The sequence below is a fragment of the Salmo salar genome, chromosome ssa06 (genome assembly GCF_905237065.1).
Source record: "Salmo salar chromosome ssa06, Ssal_v3.1, whole genome shotgun sequence".
Classification (NCBI taxonomy): Eukaryota; Metazoa; Chordata; class Actinopteri; order Salmoniformes; family Salmonidae; genus Salmo; species Salmo salar.
In genome coordinates, this window is record NC_059447.1 from 51,414,592 (window position 1) to 51,441,169 (window position 26,578).

Genomic DNA, 26,578 nt, shown 5'->3' on the forward strand with positions numbered 1-26,578 from the left:
AACTGAAGTTTATTTAGTGCTTTATCCGGGTAGCCGGAAAGTAGAGCATTGCAGTAGTCCAACCTAGAAGTAACAAAAGCATGGATACATTTTTCTGCATCATTTCTGGACAGAAAGTTTCAGATTTTTGCAATGTTACGTAGATGGGAAAAAAGCTGTCCTTGAAACAGTCTTGATATGTTCTTCAAAAGAGAGATCAGGGTCCAGAGTAACGCCGAGGTCCTTCACAGTTTTATTTGAGACGACTGTACAACCATCAAGATTAATTGTCAGATTCAACAGAAGATCTCTTTGTTTCTTGGGACCTAGAACAAGCATCTCTGTTTTGTCCGAGTTTAAAAGTAGAAAGTTTGCAGCCATCCACTTCCTTCTGTCTGAAACACAGGCTTCTAGCGAGGGCAATTTTGGGGCTTCACCATGTTTCTTTGAAATGTACAGCTGTGTGTCATCCGCATAGCAGTGAAATTTAACATTATGTTTTCGAATGACATCCCCAAGAGGTAAAATATATAGTGAAAACAATAGTGGTCCTAAAACGGAACCTTGAGGAACACCGAAATGTACAGTTGATTTGTCAGAGGACAAACCATTCAGAGGCAAACTGCTATCTTTCCGACAGATGAGATCTAAACCAGGCCAGAACTTGTCCGTGTAGAGCAATTTGGGTTTCCAATCGCTCCAAAAGAATGTGGTGATCGATGGTATCAAAAGCAGCACTAAGATCTAGGAGCACGAGGACAGATGCAGAGCCTCGGTCTGATGCCATTAAAACGTCATTTACCACCTTCACAAGTGCAGTCTCAGTGCTATGATGGGGTCCAAAACCAGACTGAAGCGTTTCGTATACGTTGTTTGTCTTTAGGAAGGCAGTGAGTTGCTGCGCAACAGCTTTTTCTGAGAGGAATGGAAGATTCGATATAGGCCGATTCGTTTTTTATATTTTCTGGGTCAAGATTTGGCTTTTTCAAGAGAGGCTTTATTACTGCCACTTTTAGTGAGTTTGGTACACATCCGGTGGTTAGAGAGCCGTTTATTATGTTCAACATAGGAGGGCCAAGCACAGGAAGCAGCTCTTTCAGTAGTTTAGTTGGAATAGGGTCCAGTATGCAGCTTGAAGGTTTAGAGGCCATGATTATTTTCATCATTGTGTCAAGAGATATAGTACTAAAACACTTTAGTGTCTCCCTTGATCCTAGGTCCTGGCAGAGTTGTGCAGACTCAGGACAACGGAGCTTTGGGAGGAATACGCAGATTTAAAGAGGAGTGCGTAATTTGCTTTCTAATGATCATGATCTTTTCCTCAAAGAAGTTCATGAATTTATTACCGCTGAAGTGAAAGCCATCCTCTCTAGGGGAATGCTGCTTTTTAGTTAGCTTTGCGACAGTATCAAAAAGAAATTTCGGATTGTTCTTATTTTCCTCAATTATCAGTTAGAACAGAAAACCAGCAGGCTCGTAGGGCAGCGTTTCCCAAACTTGGTGTGCATTTAGGTTTTTGTCCTAACACTACACAGCTGATTCAGATTAACAAAGCTTGATGATTAGTTGATTATTTGAATCAGCTTTGTAGGGCTAGGGGAATAAAAAGAAAATGTGCAGCCCTTTGGGGTTCAGGTGACTGAGTGTGGGAAGCCTTTGTCATAGGGTAAAAGTAGAATACCCCTGGGCTGTAGGCTGCACACCTTGGGTCAAATATTAGATTCTGTAGCTGTGTATTTCATCAAAACAGTTCTGTTCTACAATGGTTAATTTCCTTGGCTCAGGGTAAGTAGTAGCAGGCCTAGAAGAGTCTTATGCGACGCAAACATTTGAGTTGTCTTCTTCCTCCTTTTTAATCAATCAATCATAATAATTTGTCAAATGCCTTACAGGTTGTTTTGCCTATTGATGGCAGCTGTGGGCATACAAGCACAACAGACGCCTTCTATAAGTATGCATTTTGCACCCTGCAAATTCAAGCACTAAGCGTTTGACAATATCTTTTAGATTTTTAACTAAGCTTTCCCATTCCAGATGACCTCAATGCTGAATGCCTTGGTAACGTTATTCGTCTGAGTGTAGCTCCTCTTTTTGAAGAGGTCGACGCTGTCTTCAGTGAGTTTGTCTCGTATGATTCTCTTTCTCTCCTTTTCATAATTCATGGATTGATATTGTTTGTCAACTGTTGTGTTCACACCATCTCCATCCCTTCCAGATGACACACAAATCATAAACCTGACGCCTGGCCTTGCTACTCAGTGTGGATTCAGCTTTAAATTTGACCCAATGGGGAATGCCATATTTTTTGCTTCTCTTCAAAACTGCTTTTCCCAGACCATGGTAACCCTAAGCACTGTAGTGTTTGCTCTAACTTCAAATGGACAGTTTGCCTTTCAGTGTCACTGCAATTGCAACCCCGTAATGTAACAACGTCATTTTATTTAACCTTTGACACGGAGTCATGCTGAGGCCAGGCTCTTTTACAGATGAGCCCTGTATACACAAAGATACAAGTCAATATTTGCATCACTAGATGAAATAATTGAAAACAAACACTTTCTTCAGTAAAAAGGTCCTCAATCAGCCTGAGTTGCCGTAGAGCATGGAGGTTATTAGAAGTACGGTGCCAGAAACATTTAAGCAGTTTTACTTAACTCTGTGGATCTCCATAGTTAGCCACCCCTGAGACTGGGTCTGGTATCTCTTACTTCTAAGTTAACGATGAAGTAAGGTACAGCAGAAGTTTATGGAGGGCCAGCCAACTTTCTGATACAGACTGCAGTGATGTGTACTACTGAGCTCTTCTCCTGTAGTGTGGCTTCAATACAGTGGCAGCTGCATTCATATAGCCACAGTCTCTAACTTGCATGAATGTCAACTGAATTATTTGTTTTCTGCTATATAATGAGGCTTTTTTTTTTTTCCCCCCTTAATTTTAGGATGATAAGATGTTCAGCTTGGTCATGCAGTTCAGGCTGCCAGGAAACCACATGACTGAAGACCCTGTGTATAGAGTGGGCAAAACCTGTAGCTACACCCCCTGGACCTCCCGAGAGATTCTGTGCGACCGCAACTACATGGAGGCAAGTGAGCAGAGCATGCCCCAACGGAGATGTTTACAGTGGAGCTTAAATGATCTGTCTAGAGCTACAATTGTCCAGTGTTTCATTTCTTCTGTGTCTTGACCGTCTCTCAATTCCTCTCGCCTCTTCAAAATGCACATAGGACAACTTTAGCGGCGAGGAATCTTGGCCTATTCTCAGTGCATTTAAGGAGGCGAGTGGACAGATTGCGTTCCTATTGTATGGGAGGGAGAAAATGCATAGGGAATAATGGCCTTTCTTCTCTAGGTGTCTGTCAGAAGGACTCTTCCAGACATCCAAACCGTCCCTGAACAGCCCACTGGAGGCCCGAAAGCAAGGAGAGGAGCTGAGGTAGCCATGTTTCTGTAATTTCACTACAAAATGACAGGATGGCGCTAAACAAAATGTGCGTTTGTTTAATTCACGTTTCCATTTCCTGAGACAGGCTGTTGCTTCAGGATACAAAATGACAGCAGTCGTTTTTAGTCCTAGCAAGAAGGTCATGAATGTGGATGAGGTCCAAAGAAAGGGCTATGCAATAGCCAACACTCCCACACGGCTGGTGTTAAGAAGCCCTCATAATGCAGAGGAGACATACCTCCAGAATGTAAGCTCACTTCCTCCATGAACTGGGTCATGTTCAGTAGAGCAAACGGTGGCCCTACCTGAACTCTGCAACATATTGTTAATACGGTGTGCCCTACTGAACACGGCCCTGGTGTGGTTGCCCCCTGAACAGGTAGCTGGGGTTCCGATGCGGGTGCTCTCAACCTCAACCTTCTTTGAGCAGAAGTGGCTGGTGACTCGCGTAGATGCCACGGCTGTTTGTCCAACACCAGGTTGAGTGTGAAATAATGGACTAACTTGGCAAATTTAAGAACCTATAAACCCATTTCTTAATTGGCTCCAGACAAGACTTTCGTTTGTGTTATGTAGTGTTCAGTTGGGACAATGTCTTTGAATGGGATGAACTTTTTTTCAATAATGGCACATTTGTTTTCAGTTGCAAAATGTTCTGTTATGATGTGCACTTGGCTTCTTGTTTCACTGCAGGGGCAGTGGCCTTTACTCCAGAAGTGATCACCTGGTACATGCCCAAGCACATCGACCCACTTTTCTCCTCTGATGCCTTCACCATGTTGGAGGTGTACATGGGAATTGACGCTAAGAGGCTGGACACTGAGGAAATGGCTGCCAGAAACTACTCGGTTTTAGTCACAGAGGCTCATATTATTGTTGAAATTCCGGTGGGGGCGGTTGGCGGCTATTTCAAGGTCAGTGTTGGATGACTAAAATGTTCCTGTTTAATTTCTAAGTCAAATCTATTTGTAGAGCCCTTTTTACAGCAGCAGTTGTCAGTGCTTTGCAGTAACCCTTTGCCATCTCTCATGGGTAAACTCCTAGAAACGTTGTCTTGTGTAAAATGTTTCTTATTGAGCAATTGTCTGCTTAATCAGGCTAATATACAATGGATCGGTGGGTGTGTATACAGCCTGACACATTGGATTGCAAAATCGTGTGAATGTTGCATAAAATTACATTTAAACATACTCTACCGCTTGAAATTTGAGACCAATATCCACACTAAAGTATTGTTTACCAGGCTTTTTAGGGAGCCGGTAGCTTTGCCACTGGCAACTGAATGCAAGCAACGCTCGGTTACACTCGGCTACTGTTTACATTTGCGTGTCGGTTGCTTTGAAAATGCAAGTTGACAACCATATACCTACCAGCTCTCTAAAGTCTGGTAAACAATACTTTCCTTTGGATATTTTGTCTTTAAATTACGAGCGGCTGGAGGACAAACCACACAGATAACCGGTAGGCTTTTTTTAAAAACCTGTTTTGGCACTCCAATTGTGTATTACAGCCTGAATGCATCACTCGTCTCCCTTACAGAGCCATATTCAGGATGACAAGTACTTTGTCACTTACACCATTGAGCCCATGCTTGAGTTGCTGTGGATCGAGGAGGTCGCACACGAGGACACCAGATACAAAGTCCTCTTCCCTATCACAACACCTCCGATGGCCAGGCCTCCACAAGTTCGCAACTGTGAGTCTGGTTTAGTTAAATGGTGCCTATGGTAATTTGGGATGCCTGGGTTGTTCATTAGGCACAAGACTGAAACGGGGAGGCAATACCCGGACTTCTCCAATAACAAATGTCCATTTTCGACTTCCATTGTACCGCATTTCAAAATGTTTGCCAATGAACAGACACGCCCTTAGACACGGTTCCTGAGCAGGCAGTGTTTGTGCTTGAGTTGGGGACCTTCAACCTTGATGTGGAGCTGCTGAACATCACCTTTCCCACCATGGTGCTAACTGTTGCAGAGTGCAACGCCAGAGGCTTCAATGTTCAGGAGCAGAGATCCCTGGACAACACCTTGAAGACCTTCAGGATGGAGGTGCCCTTCTCAGACCCGGTGGTCTTTAAGGAGGTGTGTTTCTGTTAAATGCAAAGCCACACGCTACATGCCCTAATAAGTGGGCCACCAACAAAATAGAAATGATGGTGCAAATGTACTTTGTATCCCTCATTTACTCAAGTGTTTCCATTATTTTGGCAGTTGTATGCATTCACTTGCCAATAGTGCTTGATTTAGAGGAATGAGGGCAACATTGTTTTAATAGTCCCCATATGTGCTTGGTTGTCACTTGATGTTGACTAGAGTTCTGTTACAACAATGATGCTTTTAACTTCACTACAGAAAAGGGTGGAACAAGGTGTCACAACCTTCACTCTTCAGCTGATCTACGGCCTGGTCGTCTTTCCAGAGTACGCTCCTTTCTCTCACTCTGCCGTTGTGGACGCTGTACTGCTGGACATTGGTATGTAAGCCTGGACTACGCCAAACTACTGTTGAATGGTTTCCTCTCGTTAATGATTGCCCTGAAAGGAAATTGGCAGTGAAAGCCACATGGTGGACTTGAGAGCCCAACTAGCCATACTGTAGGCTTTTCCTACGCGGTCTCTCTACAAAGAAAATGTTAAGCTTTAGAGTATTTGGACCCAGTGTCCTGTTCCTGATTTTCCAGGATCGTGTTTATTCAGTCCCACCGTAGCAAAAGATTTTGCAACCGAAAACAAGGGTTTCTTCTTGGACAAGTTCAAGTCCTGTTTTTTGTGCTTAATGAACACAACCCTGTTTGTCCTTGTAGTGCCACCCTCAGTCACTGGCAACTGTGATCAGGAGAACTTCCACATCACTGTGGACTACAGCAACCAAGAGCCCTTTTTCGTGGTCTTGGTTGGCAAGCGGCTGCTTAACCATGAGCTTGCTCAACAGTATTTAACAGAGGGCGACGCAGACTTCACCATCACGTTGCCCTTCTCTTCGCCGGACGCAGTGTTTGAGGTACGATGCTCTCCCAAAACATGTTAACCTAAATTGCTGCAGCTAGCCTCGCTTTCCTTACCCTGTATACAATATTGGACTAATGAACTCTCCCACTGGTTCCCAGTCGGTTCACTCGTCCTCTGTCAGGAGCAGACTGGATGTGGCTCTGTTGAATCCTTACAACAACATGACCATCAAATACTTTTCCCTGGCTTGCAGCTTCCTCAAAACGCTGACTGGTTGGTTCTCAAACAATTACTTCCGATAAATAGTCGTATGACATGGTTACCAAACCTGGGTTCCTTGGAAATACTGAGTCTAATAGTAGTGCCAGATGGGCATGGTTTGCACTTTTGGTGCTATTCCATTGGTTCTACTGTGCTTGGCAAGCTCAATTAACACAGAATCCAGGTCTGATAGCTACATGTCTTTTGCCCCCCCCCCCTCCAAGAGTGTTTCTCTAATGGGACGATGACTGCGCTGGCGGTGAAGGTGGAGTCTGCTCCCAATCTGAACCCCGGTCAACTGACCCTGAGCGACCCCGCCTGTGGTCCCACCTACAGCGACGATCGCTTCGCCTACTTCCACTTCACTGTCAACTCCTGTGGCACCACCAGGAAGGTAAAATGACTATTACCCTGAGGTGATGGGTACTGTGTATTTACGGACTGTTTGCTTCTGCAGGCTGTAATAAGTCAATTCCCCTCTACTACATAGTTTATCAACAATGTGATGCTGTATGAGAACGAAATCTCCTTGCCAGATGAACTTGAGGTGAAGCTGAATGCCACGACGTCTTCAGAGGACGAATATCAGTGAGTGCATTACGCATCACAATTGTAGCTATTAGATTTTTATAGTTGTTTTTTCTTCCTTCACCAATTGCTCAATACTTGTGCCTCTACTACCAGTGTGTCCACTCCACTGCTTGAAGTTGCCTACATCCCTCTTTTTAGGTTAAAGGTTTCCTGCTACTATGTGGTCAACATCACTCGCACATTGGCCTTCCTCACCAGGCCGCGTGACAACGAGCCTTTTGCCGAGACTGGGACGGGTCGACTAATGGTCAGAATGAGACTCGCTCAGGGTAAGCGTGCACAAATATGATATATTACTAGTAGCGTTTGCTATAAGTGATTAGTGTTCATCGCGGCACAACAGGATATGATAAACGAGCCTTTCTCAATGGACAAGTTCAGATGGTACCTCGCTGTTTTGTGCCCACTGAACACGACCCCGGTTGTCTCGTCCTGTGTTCCAGACGCCTCGTATAACACGTTCTACCAGGAGGAGGACTATCCAGTGGTGAAATACCTGAAACAGCCTCTGCACTTTGAGGTGGAGCTGACCAGGTCCTCTGACCCCAAGGTTGCGCTGATGCTTGACCACTGCTGGGCCACCCTCAACGAGGACCGCGACTCCCGACCCCGGTGGAATCTCATCATTAATGGGTAACTTGTTGTTTTTTGGGCCTAAACAAGTGTTATTCCACAGGTGTGGTTCCTGAGTAATTAGCAACCGATCATGCTTGGCAGGCCATTTACTTTGGCTACCGTGGCTATGCCCCCATCCGTAGGTCATGAGTGGTCACAATGGTTTGAGCATTAAAACAATGTATGCGGTCTGTCACCAGATCTCCACCCAATTTAATTAACACGTATGGGAGATTCTGGCGTGGGGCCTGAGACGGCGTTTCACATCACCATCAACAAAAGATGGAATTTCTCGTGGAAGAATGGTGTTGCGTTCAAGACACTTGTAGAATCTATGCCAAGGTGCATTGAAGCTATTGTGGTTCGTGGTGGCCCTATTAACCATTTTTTTACGCGTACGATCACATGTTTGTTATCACTGAGGGGTCCCTGCAGCGTACCATTGGAACAGAACGTATGATGCAACAAACGACTCTAAACCGCATTGTCTGAATAAAACGTTAAGTACATTATACTTACGGTATGCTACAGTAGAAAGGACAATGCGTTACACAGAAAATAAGGCACTTTGATAGGAATGCAATAAATGTGCCAGGCCTGTTCTGACTAGATGTGCAAATGTCTGTATGCTTGGGCTTTCTCTTGAAGGAAAGTTTGGCCGGCTCGTGAAATGGGCTACTTTTGTGAATTAATGAGGCAAAGTTAGACGTTGAAAGGGCCTATAGAAAATTGCCAGGTAGTGTGCCTTGGTTTGAGGTCATCTGTCCACATTTTGGAACAGTGAGTGCATTCTGACATCACGTGCATAAACTAAACTCCCACTGGGGCGACTGTTGAAGATATTTGGAACTCGCGTGTGAAAAGGTTAAGACACTATGTTGGCGTTACCTGTACCTACACCTTTTTACTCAATGTTATCCTTTTGGTTTGCTACAGTTCAGTGTTGTGCCGAACTGATGGTCAGTCGAATGGAAATCAAGAGCGGCTGGCAAGCTTAGCTTGCCTTTCCGATTGGTTTTGGGTTGAATTGTGACCTCTTGCGTTTAAAACAGTTATTGCACTAAACATAAAGGATGGTTCACACGCCTGTGCAGCATGGAAGTTAATGTTTGAAACTGAATAGGATCAGTTGAAAGGATCCCCAGAAGTTGATGCCACTTTCAATGTAATTCCCTGTACCTGGGGAATGAGCTAATTGGGAGTTGCTAAACATGAACAAATACCACGGTCAAGTGTGGCAGCATCTTGCTAGCTAAAAAAATGTTACAGCACAGTACTCAAAAGAGTAGCTGGCTGGGTTTGTCATAAGCATTGATTTGGGTGAGCACTTCGCCACAGATGGAAACCGCTGGCCTATTTTTAACTTTGCCATCTTATCTCAAGAATTGAAATTGGGTAACTATATTGAAAGATGACTTTTCTACATTTTAATGGACACTGCAACCTTTGGTAGATGGGCAAATGACACTTTATTTTGCGGGTGCCTTTTCAGTAACTGGATGCAGTGTAGTGAAGCAACTTTATTGGTCAAAACCATTCATTTGGGGGATCGGGTTTGCAAAACGCTATCAAATCATGCAATTTTGCCGTTTTTAGGAAATGGTCGCAAAAACTTAAATTTGGCACCCCTATTTTAATTTGCTCCGGCGGCCATGTGGACACAAGGCTCATCTGTCACGGGAGTAACTTTGCAGCTGTTTACTAAATGGTAGCAGTGTGAAAATGTTTTGTATATCATAGGAAAAGACACCACATGTGCATGAAATGGGCAGTTCAGATTTGTCACTTCAAGTGCAACTATATCATACTTGGCTTAAATCGTTGTGCAAAATCCTGAGAAAGCTCTGGCCATCGTCTGTCAGATCAAGTGGATTTGTACTGGTGTGGGCGTTTGTCTCTCTTCACAAATCCCTTTTTGCTAATATCTGGCAGTTAAACAAGAAACCTCCCAAAGATGCAAATTAAAAAGTGTGCCTAAACTGTCAATGCGTCGGTTACTTTGTATAGTAGAGCTGCTCCCTTCACAGAAGTCCTCCACGTGTGAATCCGATGCCGTGGGTGTAGAATTTATTTTGTGTGACCAATTTTTCCGACAGCGGAAGAATTGCATGAAATTCTTAATTCAAATGATTGCGTTGTTGATGATACCGACTGTATATTCGGCAACTTTTGGTTAAACCACGATCAATATTCAGGTAGTCTGACCATTCTGGATCATTTAGATCTCACCACATGAGAATGCATTCATGTCAATGTAATTGAATATACATGTTGGATGTAGAATTGTCTTTTTTCAAGACAAAGGGAAAAGCCTGTTAACAAAGACATTCCTTTAGTTCATACTGGAGGGGGAGAAAGAACCCACTTCTCCTGTAAATTGATCTGATCCTCACAGGACAGTCGTGACACCACCATAAGACTTCGTACACAAGGCGGTTGGGGTTTACAGCGTTTTCTTGTGCCTAACTTAGTCCCTCTCTCTACACTGGCAGCTGTGAGAACCCGGAGGATCCATACCGTGTGGTCTTCCACCCGGTGGTAGCTGATGCCAGGGTCCACTTCCCCCCTCACGTCAAACGCTTTGAGGTCCATATGTTTTCCTTCGCTGAGGATGCGGTTGAGCCGAGGGGCCAGGTAACAAAGTTCACCCAATCTTTATTGGTTAATTTTGTTTGACTGGCAATCATCCCTTTTTTAAAATCTTTGATTCCTAGGTCTTTGTCCATTGTGACGTGGTCATCTGTGATGCCAGTAGTCCCACTGGTGGCCCCTGTAGTGGACAATGTGTGAATCAGGACAACCCGAAAAGAGGTCGGTCTTGTTTTATGCTTTTCAGACCCTGTCAGACCATAACTGAACTAATGGGTTCTCTCTCTCTCTCTCAACAGGTCAACGACATGTCAAAGACCTCTTTGAGGAACATCATTTATATGTTTCTTCTGGATACATTCTTTGGGTGTAATGTCTTGTTCTAACATGTCAAATAAAGTGTTCTATATAACAATTAAGTTTGCTTTACTTGCGCGGCAACAATCCTAACCGTTGGAGCTACCTTAATTGTATCTGATTTGCATTTAACACCACGGCGCATGTACTTTAGTGGACGTAGTAGGCTTGTCATCTGACGTGTATCAATCAACCCTTTTGTAAGCATGGAACTCTGAACCATCCACCGGAGATAAGTGTTGCACACTAATTTCCCGTCTAGGACAAACAATAGGTGTGAAAACAAAAGCTTTCCAATGTCCAGTAGGAAGAACTGACTCAATGTTATAGCAGATGGTGGTTTGCCAGCAGGGCTGTGGTTGGATGCAGGCCCCAGGGAGCGCAGCGGTGTTAATTTTCAACTGAAATTACAACTTTCCTTGATACCTCTCACTAGCTTGGTTTCCATCCAAATATGGACATTTCTTTATTAATGATATGCATGTCAATCTCAAATGGGAAGAGCTTGACTTCATCACTACTTGTTTTTGTAAGAAGTGTTGACAAGCTGAATGTACCGAGCTGTCTGTTTTTTAAAACTACCCATGCATATGCCACCACAGGTCTCTTCACAATCTCAGGATCAGATTCAAAGAAACACCTTACGGAACAGCGGGGACTGTGAAGAGACAGTGGTTCCTCCTTTAAAAGTTGCGGGACTTAGAGGTACCCAGCTTCATTGCTCCAGACCACCACAAGGGGGAGTTGGCGCACTCATTATGCATTTGGGTCCCAAGGTTTTGTTATGACCAATCGTTCCAAAGACGAATTTTGACGCGAGCCACCCTTGCCTTGTGGCGTTCAACGAAGCTGGCTGACAAAACAGATGGAAGGTGTCTTAACGAGTCAAGCAAATGTACAATTTGAGAGGAATATGTTAATGTGCGTCTATATTTTGTCAAAGGTAAATTAGCTAGTGTTAGGAGAATGAATTTGTCTTTTTAGGGACTCCTGAGAACCAGCAAACCAGGCTGTTGTCTTGTGAAACAGTGGATGTAAAGAATCTAGCTGGCTAACTATTTACTTGCTTATTGTGTCGGATTAAAAATGACTATGTAGCCGATCTGGGTATGGACCCTAAAACGTAAAGTTCATACCAATCTATGAAGCCTAGAGTAGAATATATTGTGCCAAGGATGCAAGTCCCCATATTGTAGCCTGTACATTGACTATATTCACTGATCATGTGCGGTTCAGGTATGACAGATTCTTTTTCAGTCATATCAAACGCCATTGTTTAAATGATGCGGTGTCTGCATGCATGTATTACACTTCAACTGTTTACTGCTCCTGGGATATCAATGATTACACATTGTGTAACTATGCAATAGACTAAACATGATTGATTTGTAATTCATATAAAGGGGGGAAAAAAACCCTATGCATATCTGAGGACACCGGCTAGTATTTCAACCAGTGGAGAATATGAAATGCTTTATTGAAGTGTATTTATAATAATACAATTAAAATGCAAGTTCAATCTTGGGCGGCCAGAGCGTTGGACTAGTAACCGGAAGGTTGCAAGATCGAATCCCCGAGCCGACAAGGTAAAAATCTGCCCCTGAACAAGGCCGTCATTAACTGACTTGCCTAGTTAAATAAAGGTAGGCAAATCTGTACTTCAATGCACGTATGGTGTGCATTAGAAGACGAGGTAAGAACAGCGGCAGACGGCATATGATTCATGGATGACAGTGCTACCCTAATATTCTCTCAGCGCAATTGTGATGACCTGTCTCCTAACCTTGGGGGGGCCAGTGACGGGACTGGCTTCCTCTCACATCAAAACATACCTGCAGACGAGAGAGCATGATTAACATGGTCAGTCATCTTAAATCAGGAGGTGAAATGCAAAACTGACCTTGGATCATTAACTCTGGGATTTCAATGTAAAGCATGTCTTTAATAATACTTTGTGTTGACTCAATCAAGTGACATCTCACCTATGATCATTCTGTGCCCTCTGTCAGCCAGTTCAGATGCGGGAGGGGTTCACCAAAACAGCTGATATAACCTAGAGGATTTAGTGGCTACAGAGTACTTTAAGCTGAAAAACAGACCCACGAGGATAATGCCAACAGGTGTCTGCGTCACACAGTATCTTCTTTCAGAGTGTACCTGAAATATTTAAATATAGAGGGCTGTGTTTCTCACCACTTGGTTATTGTGAGGCTAACCCCCAGGGAAATCATGACTTGGCAGCAACAGATAGTCCAGTGAAAATGGCTGTGTTTATGTGGAGTAAATTAGCAGCTGACATCTTAAGGGTTTTGTAATTCATGCATGTGAGACAGGTTCCATGTACAACAAGACAGGCAGACATGGAGAAAAAAAACAGAACAGTTTAATTACCTCTGGTTATGGACACTTTTTATGCCAGCAATAAAGCTTCCACTGCCTGGTCCTCAGGTCAGCTCGCTCTCTGAAAGTAAAGAAAACAATAACTGAGATATGACCGTTCAATCTAAAGCAGCACATGTCATTTTTTAGGATGCGTCAATACAGCCCAGTGCCGCTTACCTGAGATGCCATCTTCGTAGGTGTCCGCTTTGACATCCTTTTGTGTCGGGGGCGGGAATGTGCTTTCAGAAGAATTATTTGAAAATAAAGGTTTTGCTCTCGACACAAATGTACCTCCATAGCATATAACAATTTGCCTGTGATTAACCACACCTTCATACAAACGTGCTACTGTATGCAGAATTCTTGACGCGCAACTGAAGACGCTGCCCTATCCTGCCAGCACGCCCACAAGCGAGCCATTCGGTTGTGCTAATAGTTGGGCTAATAGCTGAACAATAGACTATTCGACCTTTACTAAAGAGTAGTCTAATAGCCGAGCTAAACCCAACTACACACACAACCCCTCATTCAATTACTCAAACGGTGAAGTGTGAGGAGCAGGAACAGCTATAACCCTCAAACTCACCTCTGGGCCTCAAAGCCAGATCCACTGCATTTCTTCATTGTTCTCCTCTAATCAGGCACTGATCTAGACCTGGGACACCAGGTGGGTGTAATTCATTATCAAATCAAATTTCTTTATATAGCCCTTCTTACATCAACTGATATCTCAAAGTGCTGTACAGAAACCCAGCCTAAAACCCCAAACAGCAAGTAATGCAGGTGTAGAAGCACGGTGGCTAGGAAAAACTCCCTAGAAAGACCAAAACCTAGGAAGAAACCTAGAGAGGAACCAGGCTATGAGGGGTGGCCAGTCCTCTTCTGGCTGTGCGGGGTGGAGATTATAACAGGACATGGCCAAGATGTTCAAATGTTCATAAATGACCAGCATGGTCAAATAATAATAATCACAGTAGTTGTCGAGGGTGCAACAAGTTAGCACCTCAAGAGTAAATGTCAGTTGGCTTTTCATAGCCGATTATTGAGAGTATCTCTTCCGCTCCTGCTGTCTCTAGAGAGTTGAAAACAGCAGGTCTGGGACAGCAAGGAGTCATCATGCCAGGTAGTCCTGAGGCATGGTCCTAGGGCTCAGGTCCTCCGAGAGAGAGAGAGAAAGAAAGAAAGAATTAGAGAGAGCATACTTAAATTCACACAGGACACCGGATAAGACAGGAGAAATACTCCAGATATAACAGACTGACCCTAGCCCCCGACACATAAACTACTGCAGCATAAATACTGGAGGCTGAGACAGGAGGGGTCAGGAGACACTGTGGCCCCATCCGATGATACCCCGGACAGGGCCAAATAGGCAGGATATAACCCCACCCACTTTGTCAAAGCACAGCCCCCACACCACTAGAGGGATATCTTCAACCACCAACTTACCATCCTGAGACAAGGGCGAGTATAGCCCACGAAGATCTCCGCCACGGCACAACCCAAGGGGGGGGGGGGGGCGCCAACCCAGACAGGAAGACCACGTCAGTGACTCAACCCACTCAAGTGACGCACCCCTCCTAGGGGACGGCATGGAAGAACACCAGTAAGCCAGTGACTCAGCCCCTGTAATAGGGTTAGAGGCAGAGAATCCCAGTGGAGAGAGGGGAACCGGCCAGGCAGAGACAGCAAGGGCGGTTCGTTGCTCCAGAGCCTTTCCGTTCACCTTCACACTCCTGGGCCAGACTACACTCAATCATAGGACCCCCTGAAGAGATGAGTCTTCAGTAAAGACTTAAAGGTTGAGACCGAGTCTGCGTCTCTCACATGGGTAGGCAGACCATTCCATAAAAATGGAGCTCTATAGAAGAAAGCCCTGCCTCCAGCTGTTTGCTTAGAAATTCTAGGGACAATTAGGAGGCCTGCGTCTTGTGACCGTAGCGTACGTGTAGGTATGTACGGCAGGACCAAATCGGAAAGATAGGTAGGAGCAAGCCCATGTAATGCTTTGTAGGTTAGCAGAAAAACCTTGAAATCAGCCCTTGCCTTAACAGGAAGCCAGTGTAGGGAGGCTAGCACTGGAGTAATATGATCAAATGTTTTGGTTCTAGTCAGGATTCTAGCAGCCGTATTTAGCACTAACTGAAGTTTATTTAGTGCTTTATCCGGGTAGCCGGAAAGTAGAGCATTGCAGTAGTCCAACCTAGAAGTAACAAAAGCATGGATACATTTTTCTGCATCATTTCTGGACAGAAAGTTTCAGATTTTTGCAATGTTACGTAGATGGGAAAAAAGCTGTCCTTGAAACAGTCTTGATATGTTCTTCAAAAGAGAGATCAGGGTCCAGAGTAACGCCGAGGTCCTTCACAGTTTTATTTGAGACGACTGTACAACCATCAAGATTAATTGTCAGATTCAACAGAAGATCTCTTTGTTTCTTGGGACCTAGAACAAGCATCTCTGTTTTGTCCGAGTTTAAAAGTAGAAAGTTTGCAGCCATCCACTTCCTTCTGTCTGAAACACAGGCTTCTAGCGAGGGCAATTTTGGGGCTTCACCATGTTTCTTTGAAATGTACAGCTGTGTGTCATCCGCATAGCAGTGAAATTTAACATTATGTTTTCGAATGACATCCCCAAGAGGTAAAATATATAGTGAAAACAATAGTGGTCCTAAAACGGAACCTTGAGGAACACCGAAATGTACAGTTGATTTGTCAGAGGACAAACCATTCAGAGGCAAACTGCTATCTTTCCGACAGATGAGATCTAAACCAGGCCAGAACTTGTCCGTGTAGAGCAATTTGGGTTTCCAATCGCTCCAAAAGAATGTGGTGATCGATGGTATCAAAAGCAGCACTAAGATCTAGGAGCACGAGGACAGATGCAGAGCCTCGGTCTGATGCCATTAAAACGTCATTTACCACCTTCACAAGTGCAGTCTCAGTGCTATGATGGGGTCCAAAACCAGACTGAAGCGTTTCGTATACGTTGTTTGTCTTTAGGAAGGCAGTGAGTTGCTGCGCAACAGCTTTTTCTGAGAGGAATGGAAGTTTCGATATAGGCCGATTCGTTTTTTATATTTTCTGGGTCAAGATTTGGCTTTTCAAGAGAGGCTTTATTACTGCCACTTTTAGTGAGTTTGGTACACATCCGGTGGTTAGAGAGCCGTTTATTATGTTCAACATAGGAGGGCCAAGCACAGGAAGCAGCTCTTTCAGTAGTTTAGTTGGAATAGGGTCCAGTATGCAGCTTGAAGGTTTAGAGGCCATGATTATTTTCATCATTGTGTCAAGAGATATAGTACTAAAACACTTTAGTGTCTCCCTTGATCCTAGGTCCTGGCAGAGTTGTGCAGACTCAGGACAACGGAGCTTTGGGAGGAATACGCAGATTTAAAGAGGAGTGCGTAATTTGCTTTCTAATGATCATGATCTTTTCCTCAAAGAAGTTCATGAATTTATTACCGCTGAAGTGAAAGCCATCCTCTCTAGGGGAATGCTGCTTTTTAGTTAGCTTTGCGACAGTATCAAAAAGAAATTTCAGATTGTTCTTATTTTCCTCAATTATCAGTTAGAACAGAAAACCAGCAGGCTCGTAGGGCAGCGTTTCCCAAACTTGGTGTGCATTTAGGTTTTTGTCCTAACACTACACAGCTGATTCAGATTAACAAAGCTTGATGATTAGTTGATTATTTGAATCAGCTTTGTAGGGCTAGGGGAATAAAAAGAAAATGTGCAGCCCTTTGGGGTTCAGGTGACTGAGTGTGGGAAGCCTTTGTCATAGGGTAAAAGTAGAATACCCCTGGGCTGTAGGCTGCACACCTTGGGTCAAATATTAGATTCTGTAGCTGTGTATTTCATCAAAACAGTTCTGTTCTACAATGGTTAATTTCCTTGGCTCAGGGTAAGTAGTAGCAGGCCTAGAAGAGTCTTATGCGACGCAAACATTTGAGTTGTCTTCTTCCTCCTTTTTTAATCAATCAATCATAATAATTTGTCAAATGCCTTACAGGTTGTTTTGCCTATTGATGGCAGCTGTGGGCATACAAGCACAACAGACGCCTTCTATAAGTATGCATTTTGCACCCTGCAAATTCAAGCACTAAGCGTTTGACAATATCTTTTAGATTTTTAACTAAGCTTTCCCATTCCAGATGACCTCAATGCTGAATGCCTTGGTAACGTTATTCGTCTGAGTGTAGCTCCTCTTTTTGAAGAGGTCGACGCTGTCTTCAGTGAGTTTGTCTCGTATGATTCTCTTTCTCTCCTTTTCATAATTCATGGATTGATATTGTTTGTCAACTGTTGTGTTCACACCATCTCCATCCCTTCCAGATGACACACAAATCATAAACCTGACGCCTGGCCTTGCTACTCAGTGTGGATTCAGCTTTAAATTTGACCCAATGGGGAATGCCATATTTTTTGCTTCTCTTCAAAACTGCTTTTCCCAGACCATGGTAACCCTAAGCACTGTAGTGTTTGCTCTAACTTCAAATGGACAGTTTGCCTTTCAGTGTCACTGCAATTGCAACCCCGTAATGTAACAACGTCATTTTATTTAACCTTTGACACGGAGTCATGCTGAGGCCAGGCTCTTTTACAGATGAGCCCTGTATACACAAAGATACAAGTCAATATTTGCATCACTAGATGAAATAATTGAAAACAAACACTTTCTTCAGTAAAAAGGTCCTCAATCAGCCTGAGTTGCCGTAGAGCATGGAGGTTATTAGAAGTACGGTGCCAGAAACATTTAAGCAGTTTTACTTAACTCTGTGGATCTCCATAGTTAGCCACCCCTGAGACTGGGTCTGGTATCTCTTACTTCTAAGTTAACGATGAAGTAAGGTACAGCAGAAGTTTATGGAGGGCCAGCCAACTTTCTGATACAGACTGCAGTGATGTGTACTACTGAGCTCTTCTCCTGTAGTGTGGCTTCAATACAGTGGCAGCTGCATTCATATAGCCACAGTCTCTAACTTGCATGAATGTCAACTGAATTATTTGTTTTCTGCTATATAATGAGGCTTTTTTTTTTTCCCCCTTAATTTTAGGATGATAAGATGTTCAGCTTGGTCATGCAGTTCAGGCTGCCAGGAAACCACATGACTGAAGACCCTGTGTATAGAGTGGGCAAAACCTGTAGCTACACCCCTGGACCTCCCGAGAGATTCTGTGCGACCGCAACTACATGGAGGCAAGTGAGCAGAGCATGCCCCAACGGAGATGTTTACAGTGGAGCTTAAATGATCTGTCTAGAGCTACAATTGTCCAGTGTTTCATTTCTTCTGTGTCTTGACCGTCTCTCAATTCCTCTCGCCTCTTCAAAATGCACATAGGACAACTTTAGCGGCGAGGAATCTTGGCCTATTCTCAGTGCATTTAAGGAGGCGAGTGGACAGATTGCGTTCCTATTGTATGGGAGGGAGAAAATGCATAGGGAATAATGGCCTTTCTTCTCTAGGTGTCTGTCAGAAGGACTCTTCCAGACATCCAAACCGTCCCTGAACAGCCCACTGGAGGCCCGAAAGCAAGGAGAGGAGCTGAGGTAGCCATGTTTCTGTAATTTCACTACAAAATGACAGGATGGCGCTAAACAAAATGTGCGTTTGTTTAATTCACGTTTCCATTTCCTGAGACAGGCTGTTGCTTCAGGATACAAAATGACAGCAGTCGTTTTTAGTCCTAGCAAGAAGGTCATGAATGTGGATGAGGTCCAAAGAAAGGGCTATGCAATAGCCAACACTCCCACACGGCTGGTGTTAAGAAGCCCTCATAATGCAGAGGAGACATACCTCCAGAATGTAAGCTCACTTCCTCCATGAACTGGGTCATGTTCAGTAGAGCAAACGGTGGCCCTACCTGAACTCTGCAACATATTGTTAATACGGTGTGCCCTACTGAACACGGCCCTGGTGTGGTTGCCCCCTGAACAGGTAGCTGGGGTTCCGATGCGGGTGCTCTCAACCTCAACCTTCTTTGAGCAGAAGTGGCTGGTGACTCGCGTAGATGCCACGGCTGTTTGTCCAACACCAGGTTGAGTGTGAAATAATGGACTAACTTGGCAAATTTAAGAACCTATAAACCCATTTCTTAATTGGCTCCAGACAAGACTTTCGTTTGTGTTATGTAGTGTTCAGTTGGGACAATGTCTTTGAATGGGATGAACTTTTTTTCAATAATGGCACATTTGTTTTCAGTTGCAAAATGTTCTGTTATGATGTGCACTTGGCTTCTTGTTTCACTGCAGGGGCAGTGGCCTTTACTCCAGAAGTGATCACCTGGTACATGCCCAAGCACATCGACCCACTTTTCTCCTCTGATGCCTTCACCATGTTGGAGGTGTACATGGGAATTGACGCTAAGAGGCTGGACACTGAGGAAATGGCTGCCAGAAACTACTCGGTTTTAGTCACAGAGGCTCATATTATTGTTGAAATTCCGGTGGGGGCGGTTGGCGGCTATTTCAAGGTCAGTGTTGGATGACTAAAATGTTCCTGTTTAATTTCTAAGTCAAATCTATTTGTAGAGCCCTTTTTACAGCAGCAGTTGTCAGTGCTTTGCAGTAACCCTTTGCCATCTCTCATGGGTAAACTCCTAGAAACGTTGTCTTGTGTAAAATGTTTCTTATTGAGCAATTGTCTGCTTAATCAGGCTAATATACAATGGATCGGTGGGTGTGTATACAGCCTGACACATTGGATTGCAAAATCGTGTGAATGTTGCATAAAATTACATTTAAACATACTCTACCGCTTGAAATTTGAGACCAATATCCACACTAAAGTATTGTTTACCAGGCTTTTTAGGGAGCCGGTAGCTTTGCCACTGGCAACTGAATGCAAGCAACGCTCGGTTACACTCGGCTACTGTTTACATTTGCGTGTCGGTTGCTTTGAAAATGCAAGTTGACAACCATATACCTACCAGCTCTCTAAAGTCTGGTAAACAATACTTTCCTTTGGATATTTTGTCTTTAAATTACGAGCGGCTGGAGGACAAACCACACAGATAACCGGTAGGCTTTTTTTAAAAACCTGTTTTGGCACTCCAATTGTGTATTACAGCCTGAATGCATCACTCGTCTCCCTTACAGAGCCATATTCAGGATGACAAGTACTTTGTCACTTACACCATTGAGCCCATGCTTGAGTTGCTGTGGATCGAGGAGGTCGCACACGAGGACACCAGATACAAAGTCCTCTTCCCTATCACAACACCTCCGATGGCCAGGCCTCCACAAGTTCGCAACTGTGAGTCTGGTTTAGTTAAATGGTGCCTATGGTAATTTGGGATGCCTGGGTTGTTCATTAGGCACAAGACTGAAACGGGGAGGCAATACCCGGACTTCTCCAATAACAAATGTCCATTTTCGACTTCCATTGTACCGCATTTCAAAATGTTTGCCAATGAACAGACACGCCCTTAGACACGGTTCCTGAGCAGGCAGTGTTTGTGCTTGAGTTGGGGACCTTCAACCTTGATGTGGAGCTGCTGAACATCACCTTTCCCACCATGGTGCTAACTGTTGCAGAGTGCAACGCCAGAGGCTTCAATGTTCAGGAGCAGAGATCCCTGGACAACACCTTGAAGACCTTCAGGATGGAGGTGCCCTTCTCAGACCCGGTGGTCTTTAAGGAGGTGTGTTTCTGTTAAATGCAAAGCCACACGCTACATGCCCTAATAAGTGGGCCACCAACAAAATAGAAATGATGGTGCAAATGTACTTTGTATCCCTCATTTACTCAAGTGTTTCCATTATTTTGGCAGTTGTATGCATTCACTTGCCAATAGTGCTTGATTTAGAGGAATGAGGGCAACATTGTTTTAATAGTCCCCATATGTGCTTGGTTGTCACTTGATGTTGACTAGAGTTCTGTTACAACAATGATGCTTTTAACTTCACTACAGAAAAGGGTGGAACAAGGTGTCACAACCTTCACTCTTCAGCTGATCTACGGCCTGGTCGTCTTTCCAGAGTACGCTCCTTTCTCTCACTCTGCCGTTGTGGACGCTGTACTGCTGGACATTGGTATGTAACTGGACTACGCCAAACTACTGTTGAATGGTTTCCTCTCGTTAATGATTGCCCTGAAAGGAAATTGGCAGTGAAAGCCACATGGTGGACTTGAGAGCCCAACTAGCCATACTGTAGGCTTTTCCTACGCGGTCTCTCTACAAAGAAAATGTTAAGCTTTAGAGTATTTGGACCCAGTGTCCTGTTCCTGATTTTCCAGGATCGTGTTTATTCAGTCCCACCGTAGCAAAAGATTTTGCAACCGAAAACAAGGGTTTCTTCTTGGACAAGTTCAAGTCCTGTTTTTTGTGCTTAATGAACACAACCCTGTTTGTCCTTGTAGTGCCACCCTCAGTCACTGGCAACTGTGATCAGGAGAACTTCCACATCACTGTGGACTACAGCAACCAAGAGCCCTTTTTCGTGGTCTTGGTTGGCAAGCGGCTGCTTAACCATGAGCTTGCTCAACAGTATTTAACAGAGGGCGACGCAGACTTCACCATCACGTTGCCCTTCTCTTCGCCGGACGCAGTGTTTGAGGTACGATGCTCTCCCAAAACATGTTAACCTAAATTGCTGCAGCTAGCCTCGCTTTCCTTACCCTGTATACAATATTGGACTAATGAACTCTCCCACTGGTTCCCAGTCGGTTCACTCGTCCTCTGTCAGGAGCAGACTGGATGTGGCTCTGTTGAATCCTTACAACAACATGACCATCAAATACTTTTCCCTGGCTTGCAGCTTCCTCAAAACGCTGACTGGTTGGTTCTCAAACAATTACTTCCGATAAATAGTCGTATGACATGGTTACCAAACCTGGGTTCCTTGGAAATACTGAGTCTAATAGTAGTGCCAGATGGGCATGGTTTGCACTTTTGGTGCTATTCCATTGGTTCTACTGTGCTTGGCAAGCTCAATTAACACAGAATCCAGGTCTGATAGCTACATGTCTTTTGCCCCCCCCTCCAAGAGTGTTTCTCTAATGGGACGATGACTGCGCTGGCGGTGAAGGTGGAGTCTGCTCCCAATCTGAACCCCGGTCAACTGACCCTGAGCGACCCCGCCTGTGGTCCCACCTACAGCGACGATCGCTTCGCCTACTTCCACTTCACTGTCAACTCCTGTGGCACCACCAGGAAGGTAAAATGACTATTACCCTGAGGTGATGGGTACTGTGTATTTACGGACTGTTTGCTTCTGCAGGCTGTAATAAGTCAATTCCCCTCTACTACATAGTTTATCAACAATGTGATGCTGTATGAGAACGAAATCTCCTTGCCAGATGAACTTGAGGTGAAGCTGAATGCCACGACGTCTTCAGAGGACGAATATCAGTGAGTGCATTACGCATCACAATTGTAGCTATTAGATTTTTATAGTTGTTTTTTCTTCCTTCACCAATTGCTCAATACTTGTGCCTCTACTACCAGTGTGTCCACTCCACTGCTTGAAGTTGCCTACATCCCTCTTTTTAGGTTAAAGGTTTCCTGCTACTATGTGGTCAACATCACTCGCACATTGGCCTTCCTCACCAGGCCGCGTGACAACGAGCCTTTTGCCGAGACTGGGACGGGTCGACTAATGGTCAGAATGAGACTCGCTCAGGGTAAGCGTGCACAAATATGATATATTACTAGTAGCGTTTGCTATAAGTGATTAGTGTTCATCGCGGCACAACAGGATATGATAAACGAGCCTTTCTCAATGGACAAGTTCAGATGGTACCTCGCTGTTTTGTGCCCACTGAACACGACCCCGGTTGTCTCGTCCTGTGTTCCAGACGCCTCGTATAACACGTTCTACCAGGAGGAGGACTATCCAGTGGTGAAATACCTGAAACAGCCTCTGCACTTTGAGGTGGAGCTGACCAGGTCCTCTGACCCCAAGGTTGCGCTGATGCTTGACCACTGCTGGGCCACCCTCAACGAGGACCGCGACTCCCGACCCCGGTGGAATCTCATCATTAATGGGTAACTTGTTGTTTTTTGGGCCTAAACAAGTGTTATTCCACAGGTGTGGTTCCTGAGTAATTAGCAACCGATCATGCTTGGCAGGCCATTTACTTTGGCTACCGTGGCTATGCCCCCATCCGTAGGTCATGAGTGGTCACAATGGTTTGAGCATTAAAACAATGTATGCGGTCTGTCACCAGATCTCCACCCAATTTAATTAACACGTATGGGAGATTCTGGCGTGGGGCCTGAGACGGCGTTTCACATCACCATCAACAAAAGATGGAATTTCTCGTGGAAGAATGGTGTTGCGTTCAAGACACTTGTAGAATCTATGCCAAGGTGCATTGAAGCTATTGTGGTTCGTGGTGGCCCTATTAACCATTTTTTTACGCGTACGATCACATGTTTGTTATCACTGAGGGGTCCCTGCAGCGTACCATTGGAACAGAACGTATGATGCAACAAACGACTCTAAACCGCATTGTCTGAATAAAACGTTAAGTACATTATACTTACGGTATGCTACAGTAGAAAGGACAATGCGTTACACAGAAAATAAGGCACTTTGATAGGAATGCAATAAATGTGCCAGGCCTGTTCTGACTAGATGTGCAAATGTCTGTATGCTTGGGCTTTCTCTTGAAGGAAAGTTTGGCCGGCTCGTGAAATGGGCTACTTTTGTGAATTAATGAGGCAAAGTTAGACGTTGAAAGGGCCTATAGAAAATTGCCAGGTAGTGTGCCTTGGTTTGAGGTCATCTGTCCACATTTTGGAACAGTGAGTGCATTCTGACATCACGTGCATAAACTAAACTCCCACTGGGGCGACTGTTGAAGATATTTGGAACTCGCGTGTGAAAAGGTTAAGACACTATGTTGGCGTTACCTGTACCTACACCTTTTACTCAATGTTATCCTTTTGGTTTGCTACAGTTCAGTGTTGTGCCGAACTGATGGTCAGTCGAATGGAAATCAAGAGCGGCTGGCAAGCTTAGCTTGCCTTTCCGATTGGTTTTGGGTTGAATTGTGACCTCTTGCGTTTAAAACAGTTATTGCACTAAACATAAAGGATGGTTCACACGCCTGTGCAGCATGGAAGTTAATGTTTGAAACTGAATAGGATCAGTTGAAAGGATCCCCAGAAGTTGATGCCACTTTCAATGTAATTCCCTGTACCTGGGGAATGAGCTAATTGGGAGTTGCTAAACATGAACAAATACCACGGTCAAGTGTGGCAGCATCTTGCTAGCTAAAAAAATGTTACAGCACAGTACTCAAAAGAGTAGCTGGCTGGGTTTGTCATAAGCATTGATTTGGGTGAGCACTTCGCCACAGATGGAAACCGCTGGCCTATTTTTAACTTTGCCATCTTATCTCAAGAATTGAAATTGGGTAACTATATTGAAAGATGACTTTTCTACATTTTAATGGACACTGCAACCTTTGGTAGATGGGCAAATGACACTTTATTTTGCGGGTGCCTTTTCAGTAACTGGATGCAGTGTAGTGAAGCAACTTTATTGGTCAAAACCATTCATTTGGGGGATCGGGTTTGCAAAACGCTATCAAATCATGCAATTTTGCCGTTTTTAGGAAATGGTCGCAAAAACTTAAATTTGGCACCCCTATTTTAATTTGCTCCGGCGGCCATGTGGACACAAGGCTCATCTGTCACGGGAGTAACTTTGCAGCTGTTTACTAAATGGTAGCAGTGTGAAAATGTTTTGTATATCATAGGAAAAGACACCACATGTGCATGAAATGGGCAGTTCAGATTTGTCACTTCAAGTGCAACTATATCATACTTGGCTTAAATCGTTGTGCAAAATCCTGAGAAAGCTCTGGCCATCGTCTGTCAGATCAAGTGGATTTGTACTGGTGTGGGCGTTTGTCTCTCTTCACAAATCCCTTTTTGCTAATATCTGGCAGTTAAACAAGAAACCTCCCAAAGATGCAAATTAAAAAGTGTGCCTAAACTGTCAATGCGTCGGTTACTTTGTATAGTAGAGCTGCTCCCTTCACAGAAGTCCTCCACGTGTGAATCCGATGCCGTGGGTGTAGAATTTATTTTGTGTGACCAATTTTTCCGACAGCGGAAGAATTGCATGAAATTCTTAATTCAAATGATTGCGTTGTTGATGATACCGACTGTATATTCGGCAACTTTTGGTTAAACCACGATCAATATTCAGGTAGTCTGACCATTCTGGATCATTTAGATCTCACCACATGAGAATGCATTCATGTCAATGTAATTGAATATACATGTTGGATGTAGAATTGTCTTTTTTCAAGACAAAGGGAAAAGCCTGTTAACAAAGACATTCCTTTAGTTCATACTGGAGGGGGAGAAAGAACCCACTTCTCCTGTAAATTGATCTGATCCTCACAGGACAGTCGTGACACCACCATAAGACTTCGTACACAAGGCGGTTGGGGTTTACAGCGTTTTCTTGTGCCTAACTTAGTCCCTCTCTCTACACTGGCAGCTGTGAGAACCCGGAGGATCCATACCGTGTGGTCTTCCACCCGGTGGTAGCTGATGCCAGGGTCCACTTCCCCCCTCACGTCAAACGCTTTGAGGTCCATATGTTTTCCTTCGCTGAGGATGCGGTTGAGCCGAGGGGCCAGGTAACAAAGTTCACCCAATCTTTATTGGTTAATTTTGTTTGACTGGCAATCATCCCTTTTTAAAATCTTTGATTCCTAGGTCTTTGTCCATTGTGACGTGGTCATCTGTGATGCCAGTAGTCCCACTGGTGGCCCCTGTAGTGGACAATGTGTGAATCAGGACAACCCGAAAAGAGGTCGGTCTTGTTTTATGCTTTTCAGACCCTGTCAGACCATAACTGAACTAATGGGTTCTCTCTCTCTCTCTCTCAACAGGTCAACGACATGTCAAAGACCTCTTTGAGGAACATCATTTATATGTTTCTTCTGGATACATTCTTTGGGTGTAATGTCTTGTTCTAACATGTCAAATAAAGTGTTCTATATAACAATTAAGTTTGCTTTACTTGCGCGGCAACAATCCTAACCGTTGGAGCTACCTTAATTGTATCTGATTTGCATTTAACACCACGGCGCATGTACTTTAGTGGACGTAGTAGGCTTGTCATCTGACGTGTATCAATCAACCCTTTTGTAAGCATGGAACTCTGAACCATCCACCGGAGATAAGTGTTGCACACTAATTTCCCGTCTAGGACAAACAATAGGTGTGAAAACAAAAGCTTTCCAATGTCCAGTAGGAAGAACTGACTCAATGTTATAGCAGATGGTGGTTTGCCAGCAGGGCTGTGGTTGGATGCAGGCCCCAGGGAGCGCAGCGGTGTTAATTTTCAACTGAAATTACAACTTTCCTTGATACCTCTCACTAGCTTGGTTTCCATCCAAATATGGACATTTCTTTATTAATGATATGCATGTCAATCTCAA

The 26,578-nt window shown here is 44.2% G+C and overlaps 2 protein-coding genes across 4 annotated transcripts; both read left to right on the plus strand.

Moving 5' to 3' along the window:
- The first annotated feature begins 1,607 nt into the window (after positions 1 to 1,607).
- LOC106591478 (uncharacterized) lies at positions 1,608 to 10,843 on the plus strand. Of its 2 annotated transcripts, none has more exons than XM_045720698.1 (21): positions 1,608 to 1,764; positions 1,872 to 1,930; positions 2,014 to 2,094; positions 2,195 to 2,319; positions 2,919 to 3,062; positions 3,330 to 3,413; positions 3,508 to 3,669; positions 3,802 to 3,901; positions 4,116 to 4,336; positions 4,962 to 5,118; positions 5,283 to 5,506; positions 5,777 to 5,897; positions 6,228 to 6,424; positions 6,531 to 6,645; positions 6,858 to 7,027; positions 7,124 to 7,221; positions 7,363 to 7,493; positions 7,668 to 7,857; positions 10,332 to 10,473; positions 10,554 to 10,650; positions 10,728 to 10,843. In XM_045720698.1, exons 1-21 carry the CDS (start codon positions 1,742 to 1,744, stop codon positions 10,799 to 10,801), a joined length of 2,715 nt encoding a protein of 904 aa, XP_045576654.1. In that variant the 5' UTR covers positions 1,608 to 1,741; the 3' UTR covers positions 10,802 to 10,843. The 2 variants fall into 2 exon arrangements, with proteins under 2 accessions (XP_045576654.1, XP_045576655.1); XM_045720699.1 differs by having other exon boundaries at positions 5,295 to 5,506.
- A 6,070-nt stretch (positions 10,844 to 16,913) lies between these two features.
- Positions 16,914 to 26,142, plus strand: LOC106595957 (uncharacterized). 2 transcript variants are annotated; one of them, XM_045720700.1, is made up of 21 exons: positions 16,914 to 17,070; positions 17,179 to 17,237; positions 17,321 to 17,401; positions 17,502 to 17,626; positions 18,224 to 18,366; positions 18,634 to 18,717; positions 18,812 to 18,973; positions 19,106 to 19,205; positions 19,420 to 19,640; positions 20,266 to 20,422; positions 20,587 to 20,810; positions 21,081 to 21,201; positions 21,530 to 21,726; positions 21,833 to 21,947; positions 22,157 to 22,326; positions 22,423 to 22,520; positions 22,662 to 22,792; positions 22,967 to 23,156; positions 25,630 to 25,771; positions 25,851 to 25,947; positions 26,027 to 26,142. In XM_045720700.1, exons 5-21 carry the CDS (start codon positions 18,361 to 18,363, stop codon positions 26,098 to 26,100), a joined length of 2,289 nt encoding a protein of 762 aa, XP_045576656.1. In that variant the 5' UTR covers positions 16,914 to 17,070; positions 17,179 to 17,237; positions 17,321 to 17,401; positions 17,502 to 17,626; positions 18,224 to 18,360; the 3' UTR covers positions 26,101 to 26,142. The 2 variants fall into 2 exon arrangements, with proteins under 2 accessions (XP_045576656.1, XP_045576657.1); XM_045720701.1 differs by having other exon boundaries at positions 20,599 to 20,810.
- Positions 26,143 to 26,578: the final 436 nt, after the last annotated feature.

What these genes read in the sequence shown, in the direction of transcription:
- LOC106595957 (XM_045720700.1), top strand. An exon ending in GGCTGTTTGTCCAACACCAG is followed by an intron (nt 19,206 to 19,419) that starts GTTGAGTGTGAA and finishes GTTTCACTGCAG; the next exon opens with GGGCAGTGGCCTTTACTCCA. An exon ending in TCAGGACAACCCGAAAAGAG is followed by an intron (nt 25,948 to 26,026) that starts GTCGGTCTTGTT and finishes CTCTCTCAACAG; the next exon opens with GTCAACGACATGTCAAAGAC.
- LOC106591478 (XM_045720698.1), top strand. Translation starts at nt 1,742, where the DNA reads ATGGTTAATTTCCTTGGCTCAGG. An exon ending in ACAACAGACGCCTTCTATAA is followed by an intron (nt 1,931 to 2,013) that starts GTATGCATTTTG and finishes TTCCCATTCCAG; the next exon opens with ATGACCTCAATGCTGAATGC. An exon ending in AGGAGACATACCTCCAGAAT is followed by an intron (nt 3,670 to 3,801) that starts GTAAGCTCACTT and finishes CCCCCTGAACAG; the next exon opens with GTAGCTGGGGTTCCGATGCG.